The sequence below is a fragment of the Chinchilla lanigera genome, unplaced genomic scaffold, assembly GCF_000276665.1.
Source record: "Chinchilla lanigera isolate Chin_1 unplaced genomic scaffold, ChiLan1.0 scaffold00132, whole genome shotgun sequence".
NCBI classification, from domain to species: domain Eukaryota; kingdom Metazoa; phylum Chordata; class Mammalia; order Rodentia; family Chinchillidae; genus Chinchilla; species Chinchilla lanigera.
Genome location: NW_004955533.1, coordinates 1,181,106 through 1,203,486, shown reverse-complemented (window position 1 = coordinate 1,203,486; position 22,381 = coordinate 1,181,106). Strand labels below are relative to the sequence as shown.

General features: G+C 55.3%; 1 protein-coding gene across 1 annotated transcript in view; it reads right to left on the bottom strand.

Moving 5' to 3' along the window:
• Window positions 1–459: 459 nt before the first annotated feature.
• LOC102003692 (cytoplasmic FMR1-interacting protein 1) overlaps window positions 460–22,381 on the bottom strand; it is a gene marked incomplete in the record, with an annotated part of 145,395 nt that continues 123,473 nt past the window's right edge. Inside the window, 11 exon segments of the mRNA XM_013507676.1 lie at window positions 460–1,155; window positions 2,822–2,969; window positions 3,436–3,674; window positions 4,316–4,410; window positions 5,019–5,091; window positions 5,998–6,128; window positions 8,341–8,431; window positions 9,443–9,586; window positions 13,341–13,428; window positions 18,322–18,521; window positions 21,993–22,112. Of these exon segments, the coding sequence (XP_013363130.1) occupies window positions 991–1,155; window positions 2,822–2,969; window positions 3,436–3,674; window positions 4,316–4,410; window positions 5,019–5,091; window positions 5,998–6,128; window positions 8,341–8,431; window positions 9,443–9,586; window positions 13,341–13,428; window positions 18,322–18,521; window positions 21,993–22,112 (1,494 nt within the window).

Below are 22,381 nucleotides of genomic sequence, written 5' to 3'. Positions count from 1 at the left end.
GCGGTGTCACCCCACAGGCACATCGCCTGCCTGCCTCTGTGCGGGGTCTGTGTTCTGCTCTGTACATAAAACCAGAGCTCACCCCTTGGGGGTGACGGTGCCCTTACAGAGCATGCCTAATAACCGACAGATTCTTTGTTATCTCACAGTAACTTTTGTTCTGTATTGCATAGGGCGACCCAGAAACCACTCCCGAGTCTATAGCTGAACGCTGGCCCTAAGGTGATTAGTTCATATCACCAGTCACTTTGAGGTAACTGCATAAATCGTAAAGGCCACGTCACTCACTGCGAGTGCAGCAGAGCACGTCCCACGGATCTGCATGTAGGTCGGGGGTTCGGGCTCCCGTCCCACCTCGGCGTTGTGGAGGGGCTTCAGTTCTGGCCTGAGCCCATGAGCTAGCAGAGTGCCTGCCCCCGCCGGCCAGGACAGGTGGCAGTAAACACACACACACACAAGTAGGTTTTATTAGTTTTATTTTTCTAACCTGTACTCCTCACAAATTGGCTTTCATCGTACTTGGATTTAGTGGAAACCAAAGAATCGAGTTGACTGTCTTCTAAAACACTGGCACAAAAGAGGGATAATGACTTAGAAAACATGGCTCATAAAAGACCAGAAAACCCTTGCAGTACAGCTAAAGTCGTGAAGTTTAATGGTAGTTGGCGTAGGATTTCAGTACAGTTAACAGGTGTTAAGCTTACTAGGGAAGACGAATGAGCTCAGCTGCTGGGACAGGAAACCTGAGACTAACCCTGTAAGAACGGGACGGCCACGACGAGCGGCCGGTACTCTCAGACTCCCATTACCAAAAGCGTATACAATTTTAGTCTAGAAAAATAAGTCAGTTTTATAAAATAAGCTTTTAGATGAAAAAGTACCCCCTTAAACAAGTACAGAGGTACTGAAAAATAGTCCCTAAAACTCACTAAGCACTTCTCAGCAAGAACGGCGCCGACAGCGGCTCGCGGGGGCGCCCCGCCCCGCCCCTCAGCTGCTGGCCAGAGACTGGTGGATGGGCGGCTGGAAGCAGCGCACGTGCTCCACGGGGGTGCTCTCCCCGTCGCCGGACTTCAGGTACTTGTCCAGGATGGTGATGATCTCGTCGTTGAGGATCTGGAACTTGCGAATCCGCTCCACCATCTTCTTCAAAGGCTACAACAGGTCAGCGCCTTTTATTATGAGCCCTTGTGCAGGTACTTTTTTGTGACTCAAAATGTTAGGATTTTCACATTTTTTCAGAAAATTATAGCAGACTATTGCAACACTTTTAAATGCTGCTATTGTAATTGAATATACTTTCAGTTTAAATGCATTTCTCTGTTGGTTTCGTGCTGCCGCATGTAGCTTTGCAAAACTTGAAACTCACATTCATTCCACAAAGGTCCACGCACTAAGAACCTACTGTGTGCTAAAAGCTGGGACTATAAAGACAAGACAGTGTTCAGTAGGGAAGAACAGTAAAACACGAGTTCTAGACTTCCAGATTTGACCGACCGTGCTATGACTGATTTGGGTGAAGAATAACGTTAAAACACAAGCTTTTGGAGCACTGCTGGTGGTTCCCACGTAGGTGGAAAAGCACAGAACAGCGGCACTGGCATGAGGCTGACGCTAGCACCCCGTAATTAGGCTAACCTGGTCCCAGGCTGGCACCAGCCCATGGCAGTGAGCAGCCGCAGTGCAAATCGTGGGGAGAAAATCATCCGAATTAAGTTCTTTTGCAGTGAATACTAGAATTCAAAGATTTAAAGTATCAGTTACAGCCAAGATTGGAAGAACTAAACTGAAAAGATGAACATGGCGACTTCTGGAGTGGAAACAGCGGACGAGACAAGCTGAAGTGAGTTACTGCAGACATAGTGAGCGGAACCGGAAGCCGAGAGAGACATGAGGCAGCCCCAGCCCTGCAGGCGCCCACGCCTGCTCCTTGCACCCGTACCCCTGCCTCACCGAAAGGGCTCGGTAGGTGTGCAGAGGTTATCAACCTGGAGACAGGCAGAGCCTCCGGGACAGTGCAGCCAGACCCAGCTGCTGCACAGGCAGAGGACTTCCAGCTGGAGGCGGAAAAGCCATGGCAGGGAATGCTGGGAGCTGAGACGGCCTGGCCCACTGTGGCTGGAAGGAACCACATAAAAAGCAAAGAACGACGTGGGGCAGCAGGAAAGGGGGACCTTGTTCCTGCAAGTACAAGGATCTGAAATCAGTCCCCTGCCTCCCCGAGTGTGAAGGCGGACTCCCTGTCTCCAGGGCAAATGCAGCACCACTGCCACACTGACTGGCTTTGTGAGGGTGAGCAGAGGGGGCCAGGGAGCCGCGCAGAGTTGGCTGATGTGAAATTCAGTGCCTGACGGTGCCGTGTAGACCACGGAGCCTCCTGACGCCTCGGAGCTAACACGGCAGGGTGCGGGGCGGTGTGGAGGGCTAACGTGTCTGAGTCCCAAAGGACAGAAGCAGAAGAAAGGCTGCAGTATTTGCAAAGATCATTTCCAACTAAAAGGAGCAATATTTTCCAGAATTCAACTGTCAGGAATCCGTAAAAGGATGAAGACAAGGCATTCCCTGCACTGTACGAGAGGACTGGGACGGTGCCAGTAACACGAGAGTGCAGACCCTGCAGACAAGGTCTGGGCGCTCTGAGAAAGACAGTGGCAGCTTTCTTGTTTTTTAAACCTGCCGATTACACTTGCCAGTCGTGTTCAGGTTTACTTTGGGAAGGGAAGGAACGTTTCAGTTGGTGAAGGCTCACTTCTAGGAGGAAAAAGCCCCCAGAACCTTCTAATCAAAGCAAAGGCGGCCCCGGGAAGGCCTGCCCACATACCACGTTTTTGATGATCTCGTCCTTGCCGTCGTGCTTCTGTACCTTGAGCAGATGGTAGCAGAAGTCCAGCACCGCGAAGCGCCGCTGCTGCCCGAGCAGCACCATGATCATGCAGCCGGCCCAGTGCAGCCCGTCGCCGAAACACTGCCTGAGAGCAAGAGCGCACAGCGGTCAGAGGACAGACGGACGCCCGGAAGCCTGTCCTGCGGGTGCTCCAGGCGCCCCTCGAGGCTGTCCGAATCTCGCTCACAATCGCCGTCCACAGCCAGAAGCAGGATCCCAGCAGCCGGGGATCCGGGTTTGCTAAAGACCGTCTGAACTCTGGCATGCCAGTTCCTAACCTCTGTCAGACCTTTGGGGCGGAATGACAGGAGGGGCCTGCCCCCCGGAAACCCGCAGCTTGACCTGTGTTCAGTGCGTGTGTGTTCAGGGGCTCCTTCATGCAAGTCCCGGTCCTCCCTTTGGCATCAAGAAAGGAGCCCCCCCTCTGTGGCCCTGAAGTAGCGTGCTGTACGTCCGACCCCTTCCAGGAGACCTCTCCCGTCTCCACGTCCCGGCCTCTTCCCACTGCCCTGGAACTGCCCTCTCCAGAGCGCCACACGGCACACACTTACTCCACGGTGAACTCGTGTGTCCCCACAGGAATGCAGTACACAAACTGCATGGCGCTCCACAGCCTGTGGAATTCCACACACTCATCCACATGCATGACCCCATTGCTGGGGAGAGGCCCGCGCCAGATGGGGTCGTCCAGAAAGGTCCGGATCCGGGTCAGGATGACCTCGAACATGGACAGGCCACAGCAGAGGCGCTCCTTGGTCAGCAAGTCCCCCTCCCTCGCGATTGCAATTTGCTGCAGAAAGCACAACCAGGGGCGGCACTGTTTACGGCTGTCAGAACACTTAGCGGGCAGAAGAGGAGGTGTGGAAGCAAGCATGAACAAGCAAGCTTCGGTAACTACATATCCCACAAGACTGACTAGTTTGCCGTCCAGGGGAAGCAGCTGTTCTCAGCTGCTAGTGACTCTGCCTCCCGGCACGTCTGGCAGTGTGTTCGGTCTTCACAGTGTGGCTGGGTCTGCGGGCATCTAACAGGCAGAGATCAGGGATGCTGCCGTACACCCTGCACTGCACAGGATGCCCCCTGAGGGTGGCAAGCACGCGGAGGCCGGGGCACGGGAGTGCAGCATAAGCCAGCGTGGAACCGTGGAACACGCCCTGCTGCCCTGCTCCAGGCTCTGCTTCGCTCGTAACCCTTTCAAAAAGCCTTCTTTGTGAAGGGATGTACGGTGTCCAGTAACACTTGTGTATGTTTGAGCCACTGAGTGATGTGAGGAGCTCATTCACAGTACACACACCCTGGAAGGTGGTCTCTAATGCGTTCCCCTCGAGCTGGGGGGCTGCTGCGCATTTGGTCCCAAGATAATTTCCTGACGCCCCTACCCCGCTCACTGCAGGCCTAAAGCCCTCGGCAGCCACAGCACACTTTACCTACCTGTGGGGTCCCCAGCCTCTCGATCAGTGGGACGAGGTGCAGCGGGGCGTACTTCGACTCCAGCCTTTTCATTTTGGCATCGAGCCTCTCCCCCTCTGCAGTGGGAAAATGTTTTATTATACTTTCCTTTTTTGTTAAATTTCTGCTGAAAAGATTGTTAACATGAACATGGATTCTCTTTGGAAGGAAATTTTGTAGAACTAATGCATTTGGTCTTTGTTTTTACATTTAATGTTATAATTCGGACTGACAGATCTGCTCAATGTAGTGTTTCCACTTGCGGTCTACTTTCAACTGGGACTGGTATAAGTCCGTCGTGCAATGAACTGAAAAGAGCACAAATAACAAAGCCTAACAGAACTGATTTTGTTAAATACTCCTTTTTTAAACTTAGTGAAAACTTCAGATCTGAGCTACAGCAGAAGAGTACAGTGAGACTCTATCGCTCGGCTGCTGGGACAACCAGCTCATGGCCACGGATGTTTTCTGCGTGCTCACCTGCCCCTACTCCCCTGCCGCTCTGAAGCAAGTCCTAGACATGGTTTCAGCATGAACATTTCCCTCTCTGTTACTCATTTAACTAGGGTCCGTCCCACACCCCTCCACTTGTCCGGAGCTGTGGCTGAACAGGCCCCGAAGCCTCCCCCAGCCCAAGCAGTGTGCAGAGGGCCGCCTGGACCCCAGGGCGGACATACAGGCTTACCTTTCACATGGACTCGTGGCAAGATGTTCTGGAAAGGGGCCGCATGCAACAGATCGCACACTTCTTCTAAAGACTGCGGCAGAGAAAGGGAAGCCACGTTAGGGGGTGCTGAGAAACCTGCTGAAGACAAGGCCCACTGAGTAGTCTGCCAACAGGCAGGGGTAACGCAGAGATGTGTCATGGGAGGGGGGGCTTGGGCCCTGGTGAGCAGGACAAGGAAGTCCGAGGCCGCTGCTGCAGGTCCCCCTGGCCACTATCTAGGGTACTGCACGAAAGGGGGCCCGAAGATGTGGTCCCGGGAAGCTTTCAGTTCCCAGATGTGTGCACACCTGACCTTGGCTCCCCCGCACGCCAACAGTATCACCACACCTGTGTACAGGTGTGAGGAGCGAGCCCACAGCTTAGCCCCTAGCAGCTCGGCACCTTGTCCCTACGCCCTGAAGTAGGCTCCAGGCACTTGGAGCCTGTTTCGGAAATAGCTCTGCCCTCACAGTCCTCAGGCCCACAAAGACACACTTCAAGTAGCAGCACTCCGGAGGCTGAGGGAGGAGGATCATTACGAGTTCGAGACCAGCCTGGGCTACAAAGGGAGCTTAAGGCCAGCCTGAACTGCATAGCAAGACCCTGTCTCAAAAAGACAAAAAAAAAAAAAAAGGTAGCAACATAGCAACAATCTCCCTGGGAAGGGGATGGGGATATAGCCCAGTGGCACAAGCACCTGCCTGGCAAGTGCAAGGTCCTGAGTTCAATTCCTGGTACCAAAGAAACAAAAAACCAAAAAACGAAAGACCTTATAACAATGAATATTACCTTTTCGTTTGTGAGATGCAGAGAACAAATTTCAAATAAGTGACCATGAGAAAAAAATGGGGCTTTCTAACACCGCTTCTGATGTTCCCGTGAAACCTCCCCAGCAGGGTGCTTCCCGGCCTGGTCGGAGCCGTCCCGCGGTAGCAGGGAAGCGGGGCCAGGCACTCACCAGGCTCTGCTCGATCAGCAAGCAGAAGAGCACGGCGTTGCCCACCTCCCGCAGGTTCTGGAAGCACACGGTCTTCAGCTCCGCGTACTCCACGATGTCCTTCAGCTGGTGGTGGAAGAACTCCAGGATCCCTGCGGGGCGAGGGCGAGCGGGAGCTGGCGGAGGCGGCAGGGGCACGGCCGCCTGGCACCCTGGTTCCTTGGCCACTGGACGCGTGCTGATGACGTGAACGGCACAGCATCCAGGCCCCACTGACCTCCTGGCCCTGAGCCCAGGGTGATGGGACGCCACCTCTGCGACCCCATCTCTTCAGAAAAGGTGGAGGACAATAGGAATTACCGCCACAACGTGAGAATGCAGGAGGGACCGGCAGCCCCGCAGAGGCAGACAGGCATCTGACAGGTGCACCACACCCTGCAGGCACTGAAGTGAAGGCCCCCACCTGTTCGAGGGCGGATACCAGACTCTGCGGCCATGTCACAGTTGGGAAAAGCGGCAAGAGCTTCACCAGTGCCTGGACAATGCAACATAGTGTAGGGGACGGCGACTCTTAGCATATCGTTTTAAGATAGAAAATTTTAGTCTTAGTGTAAGCTTCAAAACACCCCGGAGGGGTTGTAAAAAGTTAACTTTGCAGTCCTCACTTAGCCCTGGAATGCTTCTCCAAAGACAACACCAGGGCCCGGATAACCACCTGTGACCCTGCCTGGGTTGTTTCATCCCTTCCCTGGCCCTAGATGAACGTTGTAACCATAAAGGAAATGTATGGTTGTCTAAGGGGGGACATACAGAACAGAGTACAGAAAGTATATATCATTGTGGTTGGGCTCACGACCGGAGCCTGACCTGGTTCGTGGCACAAGGAAAACAACGTGGCCAGGGCTGCAACATTCCAATCTGTTACCATGGAAACCAAAAGTGTATACAAGGTGGGAACAAAGGCAGGCCCATGCCCACTTCCTGACTTGCAAGTCAGGGATGAAGGGTGGCTAGCTTCAAATTAATAAACTCTGTTTCTAAATAGAGTCCTTCGCTTTCTTGTGGGAATACAACCCGATCTTTGCTGTTACAGCAGCATGCAAAAACGCAGGCGTGAAGACTAGAAAGAAAGCCAGTACTCCTGGTCTATACTTTCAGTGCAAACCCAGGCAAAAGCCAACAGGCTGATTCCAGAGTGCACATACAAGGCAGGAGACTCAGGCCCGGATTACCCTGGAGTAGGAAGCTGGATGTGCAACGCACATCAGTGAAAGTCCTTGTCCCTAGTTCATGCCCTGAGGGCCACTCCTCACAAACCTGCCTGCCCGTACACGGAGACAGCCCCTCCCTCACCACGGCCCATGCCCCTGCTCCTGCTGCCTTGGCTCCTGCCGGTTGCAGCACGGCCATCTCGCTGCGGGAAGGCCTCTGGGAGCGGACAGCTCTTCCTGTGCTGAATGTGCTTACGTGGCCTCCTCTATGGTTTAAAGCTCCCATCCTGTCCTTTTGTTACCCAACAGTATTCGTCTATTCTCTGACGCGCTAAGACTGGGTTCCTCTAAGCAAGGGCAGGCCGCAGTACCCTGGATTTCCTTCCTGGTGGCAGAGCAGTCCCCCACTGCTCCCTGAAACCAAAAACCAACAGCAGGTATGTCCAGGTGTTAGGCTGCACCAGCGGGCTGCTACCGGTCAGTCTCCCGTCAGTCACCCCCATGGGGCTCCAGTCACTGAAGGCAAGGCTAGTGTTCAGCTCTGCAACTTACAAAAGACTGTCACACAGGACAAAAGCCAGCCCTAACCGACAAAGGTTCCTCTGGCTCAGATAATCAAGAACAGTACTTTTCGAAACCATTAGAGCTGCTTATTTAGATAGCCCAACAGCAGCAATTCAAGTGCACACGAGCAGGGCCTGAAGGACACAGCTGCGTGAGAGCTACAGCCTGCACACAGGACAGGCTGGAACGGGCCGGGGGGGAATATATCATCTGACGGACAAGACAGCTGCTGCCTCAGGCTGAGTGGTCTGTGGGCCCGGGAGGGTAGCAGGCCCTGGTGTAGTCAAGCTCCCTGCACTCTCTGGCGGGGGTATGCAGGGGAATAGTGTTCAGAGCGTTGACGACCTCCACACCTAACCCTCACTGGCTGACGGGGACCTTACCACACCTGCCCACGTGCTTCCTGGTGGGCAGGCACAGCCCTTAGGCAGGCTCTGGTTCAGGCTCTTTATCTCCTCCACCCAGGAAGGCAGCGCTCCTTCTTCCCAATAACGTCCAACTCTCTTTCCTTTGCTGTGGCCTCAGGGCTGACCTTCCCTTCCCTCGTGGATACCACCATGAGCTCCACAGCCCAGGCCTCCACACTCACCGGGAGAGCCATACTCGTGCCGGGGCAGGCGGCAGATCTTGGGCATCACTTCCATCAGCGTCTTCACGTACTGCAGGATCGTGCCCTGGAGCTGGGGAGACAAGGGCTGCGCTGGCCACGGCATGCACCGTGAACGGGCCTGTTCACAGAATGTGCTCCTGTGGCCAGTCTGAGGCACTGCCCCAGCAGGGGAGTGAAATCCCACTGGGGAAAGAACAGTGACCAGGTGTCTGCGCGGCTCGCCACACTGACGCTGTAGATCATGTGCCCCCGAGACGCAGGGGCCCTGAAGGTGCCGGAAGAGGGCAGGAGAGCTGGGGCCGTCGAGCACCTTCTCTGCAGATGCACCATTGACACCAAGAGCCCTTGCAGCCCTCACAGGACAGTGGGCAGTGCCGGGTTCTGATGGGTCTGGTACAGCCTCAGGGCTGGGTCGGTCACCCTTGTGCTCAGCCGTGGGCCAGGAATCTCAACGTCTTCAGACCTGCCGTACATGTGGGGACAGAATGTCCCGCTGGGGCCCTGGCAGAGCCTGGGTGGGCCCTAGGATCAATGACCAAACTCGCCTACATCTGACTAAGTTTTAATCCTGAGCTGTGCAGCGTAGATTTAACTTCCTACAATTCTGTTAGTCTTACGGCCATCTCATCTCCGTGGCAGGTGAACACTTCAGACGGCCACCGTTTCAACCTTTCTCTTGACCAGTGGTTGAATCATGGGAAACACAGGAAAACCTATCCCTGGTGATAAAGAGTTCTATTCCCGTATAAGGAAGGTAATATTTTGGTAATTTAAAATGCCTTCTATGAGTCAGTTAAAATAACCTGGATGCACTCAGGTTTTTTTAAAGACAGGGTCAGGCTGGCTTCAAACTCCTGGGCTCGAGTGATTCCCCCATCAGACCGCCTAAGTGGCTGGAACCACAGGCCACAGGTATGGTGGATCTGCTTTCTTGAGTTAGGAAAAATAGGGGAGAAATCAAAGCATCAGAAGTGTTTGACCTAAATGGAATCATCCGCTGAAGACTCGGCAGAGAGGAGCTCTGGCGGCTCTGGCCCGGGAATTCGTGCCGTGAGAAGGAGGCTCCTTCGGGGAAACTCACCAGGCTCTTGACAACCTTCAGCAGCTCCTCCATGACCACTGCGATGCCCTGGTAGCCAAGCAGCCGGCAGATGACCTGGAAGTGCGGCGGCCCCACGAAGTTCCGGTAGCTGCCGTAAATGCTGGAGTAGGCCAGGTTCAAAGCCTGGGGAACGAGGGTCAGGGTTTTAAACAAGGTCAGCGTGCGCATGTGCACGTGGGAGCAGCAGCATGCGCCCCACACAGCACCCAGGTGAGACAGCGGCTACTTCCTTTGTAAGATGTGCGGCGCTCGCAGGAGGGGGTCTCCCACCTGTCAGGAAAAGCAAACTTGCTAGGACAGATCCTGACCGGGCAGCCAGCGGGCGGGCGAGGGAGCGGGCAGTGCAGGTGCCCTGGGAGGCGGGCGCCGAGCTGCCCTCGGGGCGCAGGCGCAGAGCTCAGGGAGACCTGAGGTAATGCGCGGTGCCCCCTCTCCACACCTCCTCAGCAGCAGCCCACACACCTTCGTGTTGGTCTGGATTTTCATTCAGCTGACTGCGTTTTAATTTCCCTTGAGACTGCCTCTGACCCACGGTTTACGTAGAAGTGTGCTAATTTTCCAGTGTTTGGAGATTTTTTTAAATCTTTCTTTCGTAAAATGATTTCTAGTTTGAGTTCACTGTGGTTAGGGAACACAGTATATGATTTCGCATCTTTCAGTTTTGCCTAAGTGTCCTTTATGGGCCGGAATACCCGGCCCATTCTGGTGACGGTTCACGGCCCTTTGGAGGAGCTGCGTTGTGTGAGGGGGGGGTGCCGAGTGCTGTCGGTCAGAGCCTGACAGTCGGCGGAGCGCGCAGTTCAGGCGTCTCTGCTCGTGCTGACTGTGTGTTTGCTTCTGTCAGCTACTAGGAAGGGAGCTGGAGTCCTTGGGTGGAGGTGTCCATTCGTCCTTTCATGTCCACCAGCTGTTGTGTCTCGTGCAGAAGCCCTGTGGTTTGTCGTAAAACATCTAGAATTGCTCTCTTCTTGGTGGTTTGACTCTATTGCATTAGCTAATATCTGGTAAAAATATATCCACTCGCTTTATTGTGATGAATGCTTATATAGTTATATACAGGGCTTATAGAGTTTTTTCCACTCTTTTAATTTTCATCCACCTGGATCATTAATAGGAAGTGAATTTCTTGAACCCTAGAGTTCAGTTATATTTTTAAATCCATTCTGCCACGCTCTGTCTTTTAACTGCACTTAGACTCTATCTATCAATCTCATATCACAGCAGTGGAGACTGACCTCAGTGTCTTCACACTGAGTTACATAACCAGCCCTTTATTTTGACACAAGGTCTTACTAAGTCATTCCATCTGGTGTCTAACTTGAGATCCTCCTGCCTCAGTCTCCCAGAGTGCTGGGATTACAGATATGTACCACAACACTGGGCCCTGACTGTTTATATTTAATATATTTATACGTAACTACTGGTATGTAGCGCCTAAGCCTGCTATTTTCTTCGTTTTCTGTCTTTTTTTTTTTTAAGTCCTCAATTGAGGAACGTCTGAGTTGTGAACGTCACAGGTGTACCGTGTAAGACTCTCTTTGTCGGATACGAAAGAATCCAACTCATGAACATTCTCCTGGGACAGAACTCGTTCCTAAGTCAGGAACTTCCCATACGTCCACCGTAGGGCACTGCTGCACGTACAGAACACATCTTCATTCTTTTCACCCCTTCCTCTCCCCAGCCCCTCCCTCCACCTCTTGTGTCATTCCTTCTGGCTTCCTGTGGGCTGACTCAGGGTGTGGAACTCCCTGGGGAGAGCACCGTGCACACCGCGCGACCCCAGGGAGGACCGCAGCGGCCTGAGCCTGGCTCCTCCGGGTGCCACCGACGCGTCTTTTTACCCCGTGGGACTCTGCTGGGAGCTTCTGCTCTAGTAAAGCACGACTGAGGGCACAAACGACTGGCTGAGTCCGAACAGTCCTTCTAGTAGAACATCGCGATTGGTGGGTGGTCGTGGGACCCACAGCAGAGCCGAGGGTAAGCTGATCCTAAAAGACTACAGCGACCACGTCCACCGAGATCAGAAACTGATCCTGCCATGCATACGCGGTCCCGTGGCAGCTCCCGTGCCCATCGGACTCGGAGGAACCACACTGACCCTCAGCTCGCACACCTGCTTCCACCCCTCCTCGAAGCCCCACCTCTGACTCTGAGCGCTGAGATTCTGAGCAAGAATCTGTCGGCAAGTGTCTGTCGGTAATGGGGTCAATGCTTGAAAGAAACAAAACCACATGCAAATCACTGGTGAAGTCTCAGAACCCACGTTCACGGGAGACCGAATCGGCGCTGCCCTGGCCGGGGCGTCTGCCAGAGGCGCCACTCACCAGCAGCGGTTCCTGGCTTGCTGCGGGCCAGGCCAACTCCAGGGAGGCCATTTCCCAGAGGCCACACGCGTCAGGGGGTGCGCAGCGCTAACTGCTGTGAGCGACGGCCAGGTGACACGCCACACGCAGAACACTGAAGACCTGAGGAGGGCAGCGCCTGACGCACCCCGGCAGGAAGCCCGGTGGCAGGGACCCTGGCCTTGCCCGACAGCCAAGGAGGGGGCCCCCACCCCACAAAGCCGCCGTTACATTCATGGGTGATGTGGGTTCTTCACCTTCATCTGTGGGCCGGGACAGCCCTGCAGAGCAGAGGCAAGTGCTGCCTCCCCCGCCTCTGGAGCCTCGCCTAGGCCCGTGGAGATGAGCATCTCCGTGCTGCACTGCAGCTGCCTCTCACAGTGTGGCGTCTCCACATGCCCTGGCCACGCCCGCCCGTGTCCGAGGGCCTCCCTGGCTACCCTGGAGTCTCACACCGTATGTGCGGATCAGTAGTCGTTAGACTGTTGTTTAAAGAGTCAGGATAGGCAAAAACACACGTGTGTTCTGTTCAGACAGTTTTTCCTACGTATTTCTGAGCCCTGGGTGGCTGAATCCACGAGCACTACCCCTTAATAACACCTGTGGGCATCTCTTGGGTTTCATCAGGCACAGGCAAGGGCTCCATCCGCTCAGGAAGAGGCTGCCGCTGCCTGCGGGGGCCAGGGCCTCCCTCCGCGCCGTCCACCCCACCCTGGCCTGAGGCTGTTGGCCTGGCCCTGAGTCACGGGGCTCCTAGGACTCTGCCGTGCGTTTTCTTAGCTTGATGTTTTCAAACCTTTAAACCACAGATAGCCTCACTTGAATGGCAGGAATGAGCCTGGATACCTGCTCCCACATCTGCCATGTGGCTGGAGCTACACAGACCCCATGAGCTAATCCCAAGTCACGCTTTTCTGAGTTGTCTCCTCCCTTCCTTTCTCCCTACTGCCCCCCACTTTTGTCTTTCTGAGACAGGGTCTCGCTATAGGGTTCAGGCTGGCCTTGAGCTCACTTTGTAGCCCAGGCTGGCCTCAAACTTGCTGCGATCCTCCTGCCTCAGCCTCCAGGGTGCTGGGATTACAGGCGTGCACCACCACGCCCGGTCTTGTCTTCCCTTTTCTGCAGCGGCCTCTCATGGTGTTTCCCAGGCTGGTTCTGACTACTGGGCTCAATCGCACCTTCTGCTTCAGCTCCTAAGCAGCAGGAGCACAGCAGATGTCACAATGGGAGTTTCTCTTTTAAATTACTGCCATGTGTCAGAGAGATGTTAATGAAATGGAAGAAAAAATACCTGCTACAAAGCACAGCACATTTAAGTCACTGCAACCGAACTGATTTAAATTAAATTTCAAGGCAGCACAATGGTATATATCTGTAGTCCCAGCTTCTAGGGAGGCTGAGGCAGGGGGACTGCTTGAGATCAGCAAGGGCAATACTGAGTTGCCCAAAATTTAAAAAATTAAATGTGAAAATATGCTTCTTATGATAATATAGAAGAATGTACACAAAACATCAAACACAAAAGCACCTACCTTGGATCCATGTAAATATTGGGGTTGTGCATTTGGTTGTTTATCTCTTTGAAATTCCTGAGAAAAAGGTAATACTGTCCGAACAAACCTAAGCAAGAAAGATGAAGAAAAAAGAGAAAACGAACTTTAATGTCGGCTCTTTAAGTTCAGAACTTTTTATTCCCCACTATTAAATCTTCCTCCCAGCTAACCGATACAATCATCAACTTCGTGAACTGAGAACCGTCGCAGGGACTTGGCACGAACTCTCTGAAACACAGAAGCTGTGTCCGCAGTTCAGGAGCCACGGCCAGAGCCCTCAGCCCACAGACGCAGTCTCCGGACTCGGGCGAGGCTGACGCCCGGGCACTAGAGCTGCCTCAAGCCCCACGGTCCTGTGCCAGCAGGTGCCAAGTGCTCACTGCCCCGCTGGCTGTCAGACCTGGGATGGCAGGGCGACAGTCGCCTATGATGGGAGCAGCGCCGTCCCGGTGCCTGACACTGGCTGTGGGTTACCGCGAGGGAATAAGCAAACTCAGCATTTAGGACCAAACTCGGTGAAGAAATTGCCTCTTGATCACGGGCCGGGAGCAATTTAAATCAAATGGTAAACTTTCAAGTAGAAACGTCAAGGTTGGCAGGCACCTTCAGCTCAGCTCAAAGGGTTTCTTTAGACATAAAGGAAGACACAAAAGGCTGGTGTGGGTGCACACAGCTGTAGTCCCAGCACTTGGGCAGGGGGACTGCTGTTCGAGGGCAGCCTGGGCACCTTAGTGCCTTAGAGAGACCCTGTCAGGGGAGGGAGAGAGGGGCGTGGGAGGGGCGTTCACACTCAGTGTTTAAGTGCATCCTCCACCATGAGAATCGCGCAGAAATGACAGACTGCGACGGCCACGCTGAGCCTGGAGCGTCTCATGGTGCAGAAGGCAATGCTACAGAATGGCGCAGGTGCCCGGGGAAGCGGAAGCCAGCCGAGGGGGCCCAGAATGAGGCAGTTCTGAGTTACAAAAATCTAAAGCAAGTCACCGATCATAGCCTGAGTTGGAACCCCTGATCCTTACTGATCATAAACAGACAAATCAAAGAGTGTTAACATACACCCAAGAATGCTGACAGGTATCTGTAGGGGATAAAGTTAGGGGCCCACTGCTGCCCACAATAAAAGACAGGCAATAGGAAACAGGGAGGTGGGGGGTGAAGAGGAGGTAAAAAGAAGTAAAACATGTTCATGGATCTACTCATGAGATATATATTCATTATGTTCTGCAGACACACACTAAAAAAAGAAGATCTCAGCATGGTGGTGCACACCTGCAATCCTAGCATTTGGGAGGCTGGGGCAGGAGGATCACTGGGAGTTACAGGTGAGCATGGGCTACACATCAAGCTCAAGGGCAGTGTGGAATACACGGTGAGACTTTGTCTCAAAAAAACAAAACAAAACAAAAAACCAGACAGAAACTCGCTGGTGTTCCATCACTACAGTGACGCCTGATTCAGGTAAGAATCACCCACAGGTGCTAAAACCACTGAGTCAGATTTCCACATGCACAGTTTGTTTAAAGTCTCAGATCGAAAGAAAAATGGTGCCTCAACAGCGGGAAAGAAGGCGGCCCTCCCCTTACCCAGGGGCGCGCTGGGACCGACGCATCCCTCAGGACGCAGCCTCTGTGGCTGCGCTAGGCTGCAGCCCAGCTGATCCCAAGCAGAGCCTGCAGCCGGGGCCAGGGCTACGTTCGGTCACACTTCCCAGAGCTGCGGCCCAGCAGCAGGCCTCGTGCTCGTGGGAATCGGGCGCCTGCGCCAAGCAGTAACCAAGCCGTGTCTCCCCCAAGGGGCTCTGGGGAGTCCACGGGCCTGGCGTTCCACTGCCGGGGCACAAGGCTTCGTGTCTGCCAGCTGCCGGCTGCATCGTGGATCTAAAGCCCGTCTTCCAAGGCCCTTTCCAGATAACCAAGTTTAATGACGCCAGGTAAGGGAGGACTTGCGAGAGAGGCCGGCATGGTGTCAGGGAAGCCGACCAGGAAGGCCGGAGCGCTGCTGACAGGACGGCCCGAGGCAGCCCGGCCGTCAGGAGCCCCAGTCACTGCGTGCTGACTGTGCCAGCAGCCGGGGCCCCTGCAGAGTCTCGGAGCGAGGACACCCACGGGGTCCAGCAGCCCCGGCTGCTCCGGAGGGAGACGACAGCCGTGGCAGGAGGCCCCAGTGAGGTGAGGGCTCACAGACTGCACCCAGCAGCCCCACAGGGCCGTGGTCTGCAGGTGTGGACCCAACAGCGCGGCTGGGGTGTTGTCTACACTCCGTGCCAGAGACAAGAAAATGTGAGGGTTAGGATGCCGAACTCAGCAAGGGGCCCCTGTCCGGAGGCGGGGCAGCGCCCCCACTGTGCCCCCTCCGCACCAAGCAGGGCTGTCAGCCTGGGCAGCCTTTGCCGCGTCTACAGCGGGCCCCTGCAGTGAGGAGGCCAGGGCTGTCCTGCGTCAGCGGGCGAGGCCAGGCCCGCAGTGCAGACCGTCCTGCTGAGAGCGGCCCCAGCACGGGCAGCACCTGGTGGACTGAGGCAGCAGGCAGCACGCCCTCCGGGAGGGCCTGTCCTCCCCAGCCTCGGGCACGGGTGTCCCCGGCAAGGCCAGGGTCACACAGGGCCACCCTAGGACAAGGGCCTGCACCTGCCCCCAGGGGAGACGTCCCCTGCTGATCATGACATGTCAGTGGCGTCCCCAGCCCTGCGGACACGGGAGGATCTGCCGACAAGGACCAGGGCTTACGCACCGCCCATGGTCAAGAGCTCGCCTGGGAGCAGCGCCGCTCGCGCCGTGGGCAGCTGGACGCATCTCCTGCGCAGTGCCTGGGCAGCTGGCCTTGGCTGCAGCTCAGGGGAGCGTGGCAGTGAGCCTGCTGCGCAGGGGTCTCCCTCGCACCTGCAGTCAGAAAGGCCCCCACGCCCCCGAGACACGTCCTCCCTCGCGGACAGCGTGGCGAGCGCAGTGCGTGGGGGCTGGACCGTGCCCGTTCTGCACAGAGCACACGACCGCAAAGCGCCACACGACACCGGGGACCTCGCAGAAGAAGCCACTCCCCGCAGACGCCAGCCCTGTGCCGGGAAGAGGCCCCCGCAGGAGCTGCAACCCTGGGGAGCGGCCACGGACTGCAGAGCACCCGCAGGAGCGGTCTGAAGAAGCGCACAGCGGGGAAAGGCCCGCATATTTACCAGGGAGGGACAGTCAACACTCGGGACCACGGCACCCGCAGAGAGGAGCAAGGTCTTGGAAGTGTCAGTGACAACGGGACAGCAGGCGGCTGCTTCCTGCCTGTCACCTGGGGCCACAATGACCCTCAGTCAAAGAGGCCCTGAGAACACGGCCAGGCCTCAACAGCACCTGCAGAGAGCAACAAGAGCACATGTCTGCCAGCACAGAGCGACCCTTGTGACGGACACATGCAGACGGTGTAGGACAGCACACCCAGTGACCTCGCTCTCGCAAGACACAGAATGTAGCACTCCACGGCCGGCCCTCAGTGCCCCTATGTGGTTGGCTCCAGGGCCCCGTGGGTCCCCAAAGCCTGCGGTGCACCAGCTCCTTACATTAAGTGGCATCGTATTTGCACAGAATCTACGTAGCTACACCCTGGCAGACCTGACGTCCTGTCCGGATGCTCTACGGGACCGAACACGAAGTAAATGCACGCGAGCGGGACTGCACTGTGCCTCTAGGAAACAATGGCGAGAAAGAGTGTCTGTGCCTATTTGGAACGGTGTGATTTGTTCTGAATGTTTTGACCCATGGTGGCTGAATCCATAGATACGGAAGGCCAACTGCACACCAAGAACTCTAGAAGACAGGTATTTTTACAGGGGAGACCTCTGGGATTTAACCCCCCATCTACGTAGCTGTGATTTCTAACTTCACAATAAATTGTGCAGCATTATTTGCATAATAAAAACAATTTTCAGCTAGTTCGGACTATGTAACAACTTAGTACATTTCAGAAAGACAGGTGCCGTAAAGATAAGCAGGGATGAATCGTCTCCAATTTTGGTTTGCGGGGACCATGCACAGCCAGGCCCCAAAGCCTCCTGTGCCACAGCAGCGCCTGGCTCCAGAGCCAGCTCCGTGCCCACTGCCCCGGCCTAGGGTGGGCGCTCGCCATGGGGCCGCAGAAGGGCTACCTGGCAGGTAGCGTTTGACAGCTCACACACGCAAGTCCCACTTCGCCATGGGAAACACAGCCAGACCCCAGGGCTCCTGGGGTACAGCGGCTGCCGATCAGCTCCCCCTCCTAACGCTGGGCCTACCGCCAGGAATGACTCAGCCAGTACGAAAGCAGACGCTCTTTGAGCTTTACAGGTGTGTGCACACGCGGTGCACACAGGCACCCCTCTCCCTCTCGTGGGGCTCGGCCGCGAGGGGACCCACCACCTCCCCGGGGCTGTCTCTATAGCAAACCTGGGATGCCACACACGCGCCAGGGCTGTGCCAGCACTGGAGCCGGCGCGGGGCACAGAGAACCCCCGCAGCCGGGCCGGCACCCGTCACGCTCCTTCTTGGGCCACACTGTGACCCCGGGGCCCCAACTCCTCCAACCAGCCACTTCACGCTGTCGGGACAGCAGTGACGTGTAGGAGGGTAGGGGCAGCTAAGGGCCTCCACACACGGCCTTCCAGGCTGCAGCAGCAGCAGGGGCGTCCATCACAGCTGCTGCCACTCCCAGTGTGGATCCCAAAATTCAGCCTGGAGCCACAGCCAATGCCCACGGCTCCCGCCCAGGCTGCAGGCCCGGCCCAGCCCTACAGTCCCCACAGGCAAAGCCAAGGCCACCTGCCCGAGGGCCGGTCCGGGCTGCCCTTGCAAGCGGGGGAGGTGGGAGGGTGTGAGTGCTCCAGACACGAGCAGCAGTGGGGACGAAGAAGGGGGAGACGGTGGCCGTGGAAGCCTGGGGGAAGCAGAGCCGCGAGCCCGAGGCGGCGTGCAGACCTGTCCCGGGTGTGCGGCGCGCTCACCGGTTGGTGGAGCCATTGTAGCAGTAGTTGGGCAGGAAGTCGTAGTTGAGCTCCCAGAAGACGTGGAGGGTGATTCTCCCGTAGGGCGCCGACACGTTGTGGTTGGCTTCCCGAAACATGGCGTCGAAGCTGTCCAGGGTCAGGTACCGACTCAGCAGCTTGTGGGTCATGCGGTTGATTTCCAAGAGGCCATCTAGCTCCTGTGGGTCACAGAGACGGCATGAGGACCACAGTGCGCCTTGCAGGAAGGAGGCGCAGTCCTCAGGGGACCTAGCACCGGGGGAGGACGGGGACAATGGCGGTCACTGACGTGGCACAGGACACACACAACAGGAACACACTTCTCTCAGCGTCCTCCCCACAGCCCGGCTGCAGGGACGTCCACAGGCGCTAACTGCTCATCGCCCCTTCTGCCCCTCCCCGCCCCTGCCAGCCGGGAGCGGAGTCCCCGCAGATGCCCCACCTCCTCCTGCCCTACAATCCTGCAACAAGCAGACAAAGCCCGAGCCCACCCCACAGCACATGCGAGCGGGCGCGCAGCGCTCAGGTCTCTGCACTGAGTGACAGCTCAGCAACGCCAGGAGCCGTTCAAGGGCAGACGGGGCGTGGGCGTCACTCGGAGCGCAGCACTCACCTAGAGCACACGAGACCCTACGTTCACTGCCAGAAAGCACAGGCCAGGGGGCGGGTGACCAGCAGGCACACCCTGCCCTTGGGAACGCGCCCCTGGCAGCTGTCCCCTGCCACGGCTCGGTTCCCAGGCTGCAGCTACCCACAGAGTCACAGGCCAGAATGCTACGTGCGGCCTCCCAGAGACGGCACTCTGTAAGTTTTAAACAACTTATTCCTGAGCATTATTCTACTTTACTATTAGCTATCATTGCTTATCTCTTACTGTGCCTAACATAAATTATCACAGGTGAATAAAACATTCTTAGAGCAAGTTCTCAGTTCTTTTTCCTTTTCTATTATAATTTTGAGTAAATTTAAATTATATGTATGGCTTGCGTTACCTTTCTATTGTACATTGCTGGTCTGGATCAAAGCCTGAACATTAATTTCCACCAAAATCATACTTGGCCAATTACAATTAAAATACGCGGCCCTGTTCCAAATTATGCGTGTAAGGAGAAGGCAGTCTGGGCTGAGACTCTGCCCGCCGCGCAGATGTGGAAGACGCTTTCACCCTGCACGCGGCCGCAGGTAGGTAGGTGCTGCGAGCCCTGCCCGGCCGTGGCCCCTGTGGGCTCCTCCTGTTCCCCCCGTGGCTCACCCACCTACGGTCGGAGCTGCTTCTCACAGGTGCACTCCCTGCAGCTCCCGCCCTTACGCTTGGAAAATCCACGTGGCTGGCTACAAAACCTGTGCCCACACTTGCTTTCCTTGAGTGCTGGCAAAGGTCCCAGGACAATTAGACTGCCTTTCCCTGAGTCCTGTGCTGAGACAAAGGACTTCTTTCTTGTCCTCAAGGTCTAACACTTTACGGCTCTATTTCTTGATGCTGGCCACGTGAGTGAGCTTCCCAGGCATGGGATACATGTGCCAAACGTTCCACAGAGATGTTACCTGACTCCCACAAGGCACTCACCCTAAGTTGAAAATGTGCGGTCACTACACCTACACTGTCAGACCTCACGGCTCAGGGGGGGCCTGAAAGAGGCTCAGACGCTCACACCAGCCCATAGACGGACACAACGCTGATTTCATAATAAAGGGTTACACATCTCAGGAAACCTGCAGAATACTACACTCCACATAAAAGGAGAATGTGTGCACGAGCATGTTTTCGCACTACCACTTAGATCCTCAGGCCTTGGGAACCTTCTGCACTTTGAAGTTGTCTTTAATTTTATCAGTGTTGTCTTAAAATAAAAATGTTCATCTCTGTTCTTTTCAGTGGAGACCTCTGCATAGAAACGCACACTGATCTTCATATCTTCTGTGTCATTTTCTCTCAAATCTTTTTTGCCTTAGCTTTCTGACTTAAAGAATTTTTCTTCTTTCCACTGAATCTCTCTCTAAAGTCACTGCTCATTGTGTGCCTTCTGATACAACTTTCACTTTTGAAATGATTTTTTGTTTTTAAAATCTTATGTAAGTTCCATCATCTTTTTCAAAACTTTATTTCTACCCTATTTCTAGATTTCAAAACGTTCTGATTCATGCTGTTCTTTCCCAGCAAATACACTTCTTTCATCTTCAGTGCAGGGAACTGAACCCAGGGCCGGCACAAGCACTGTCGCCGAGCCACAACCCTATCTCTTCTCTCTCTTCTGTATTATTCTGAGACAAGGTCTTGCTGAGCTGTACAGACGGGCCTCAAACTTGCACTCCTCCTCCCCAGCTCCCCCAGTGCCTGGACCTGCAGATGTGCACCACCAAGCAAGGCGCGGCGGCCGCTTTCCCAGTGTCTTTCAGCTCATTCTGCTGGTCGCGGTTTTCAGGAGTCTCAAGGCCACCTTCCGAACAGTCCCTCAGGGGCCGCAGCACTGTGCACCCGCACTCCCTCTGATGCGAGTGCATCTCCGTGGCCCGGGACCGCGGCTCTTCCCTGTGGCTACGCTGTTCAGCGCAGGAGTTCGCCTGTGCGTGGAGGAAGGAGTTGGCCGCTGCGACAGTCAATGTGACTTGTCCCCACGAACGCTGACGCTGAGGCTTTTTCACATGCAATGGCTCTGAGACAGGGGCCCTTAAGAAGCATCTGGGGCCTTTCTCTGTATCAATTTTATCGTGCCAGGCTCGTTTCCGGAAGTTTCCATGGTGATGTCTTGGACGTGGAGCGGTCCCCCAAGGGCTGTGTACTGAAGACGCGGCCCCCAGTGCAGAGTGGGGCTTGGGAAGGGGCGGGCTGCGGGGCCGAGGCGTCACGAGTGGGTGGAGCACGCGTGGGGTTCAGGGTTTGAGGCGTCACTGGGAAGTGACGGAAACTCGACACAGGGCCGTTGAAGGGTGGGTCACGGGGGTGGGGCCTGCTCTGGGCCCTGGGCTCTTCCCCCCCGGCTGTCCCTCTGCTTGCTGGCTGCCACAAGGTGAGTATTTCCCTGCCACGTCCTCGCCACGATGTCCCACTTCACCATGGTGCAGAGACAACGGCGCCCAGGGACCACAGCCACAACTCCGAGAGCGAGAGCCGCAATAACCCTCCCCTCCTCTAAGTTGCTCTTCCTTAGGGTTTTCTTCTTTTTTTTGAGGCAGGTTCTTCCCATGAAGTTCAGCGAGGCTTTGAACTCACAATAGAGCCTAGGCTGGCCTTGAACTCTCAGAAACCTCCTGTCTCAGCCTCCTGAGTACTGGGATTGCAGGTGTGTGCCAGCACGCACAGCCCTTCTCAGGTATTTTGTTAGTGATGAAAAGCTGACAAATGTATCCTTTTGTGATTATTACAATAAAGAGTTGAAAACTTGTTTATCAACTAGCTCACTAGTACTACAATACCAGCACGCGACTGAATAGGTAGTATGCTACCTTTTACCCTAGCTGCAGCTCGTTTGAGACTAGGGTTATTTACCCGAAAGTTAACCCAAGTCACAAATATGAAGAGTGGGTGCGGAAAGGGTCCTGACGTGGGCCCAGCTCCGCTGGCGTGGATCTTCTCCTGTTACACAACATGGAAACCAGCTGTTGGTGCAATTTATCGCGAAGGCGAAAGTGAAACTCGTTCCAGTACTTACAACTATGGACGTCAGGTCCTCGCTCTCGAATCGTCCGATCGCCAGCTCCAGAGACTTGTACATGGCTGCGGACACGCGCTGTGTGATCAGGCGATTGAGGTCGATGGATCTGCCCAGGAGCTGAGGCGGGGGTGGGGGTGTCACAGAAAGGAGTGAACAGGAGGGTCTTAGGAACAACACAAGGCAAACCACCAGCCACCAGAGCATGCCCTTAACAGCCGATGTCAAAAGACAGGACAAAGCCGGGCGTGGTGGCGCATGCCTGTAATCCCAGCACTCGAGAGGCTGAGGCAGGAGGATCATTGTGAGTTCGAGATCAGCCTGAGCTACAAAGTGAGCTCAAGGCCAGCCTGAACTGCACAGTGAGACCCTGTCTCAAAAAGACAAAA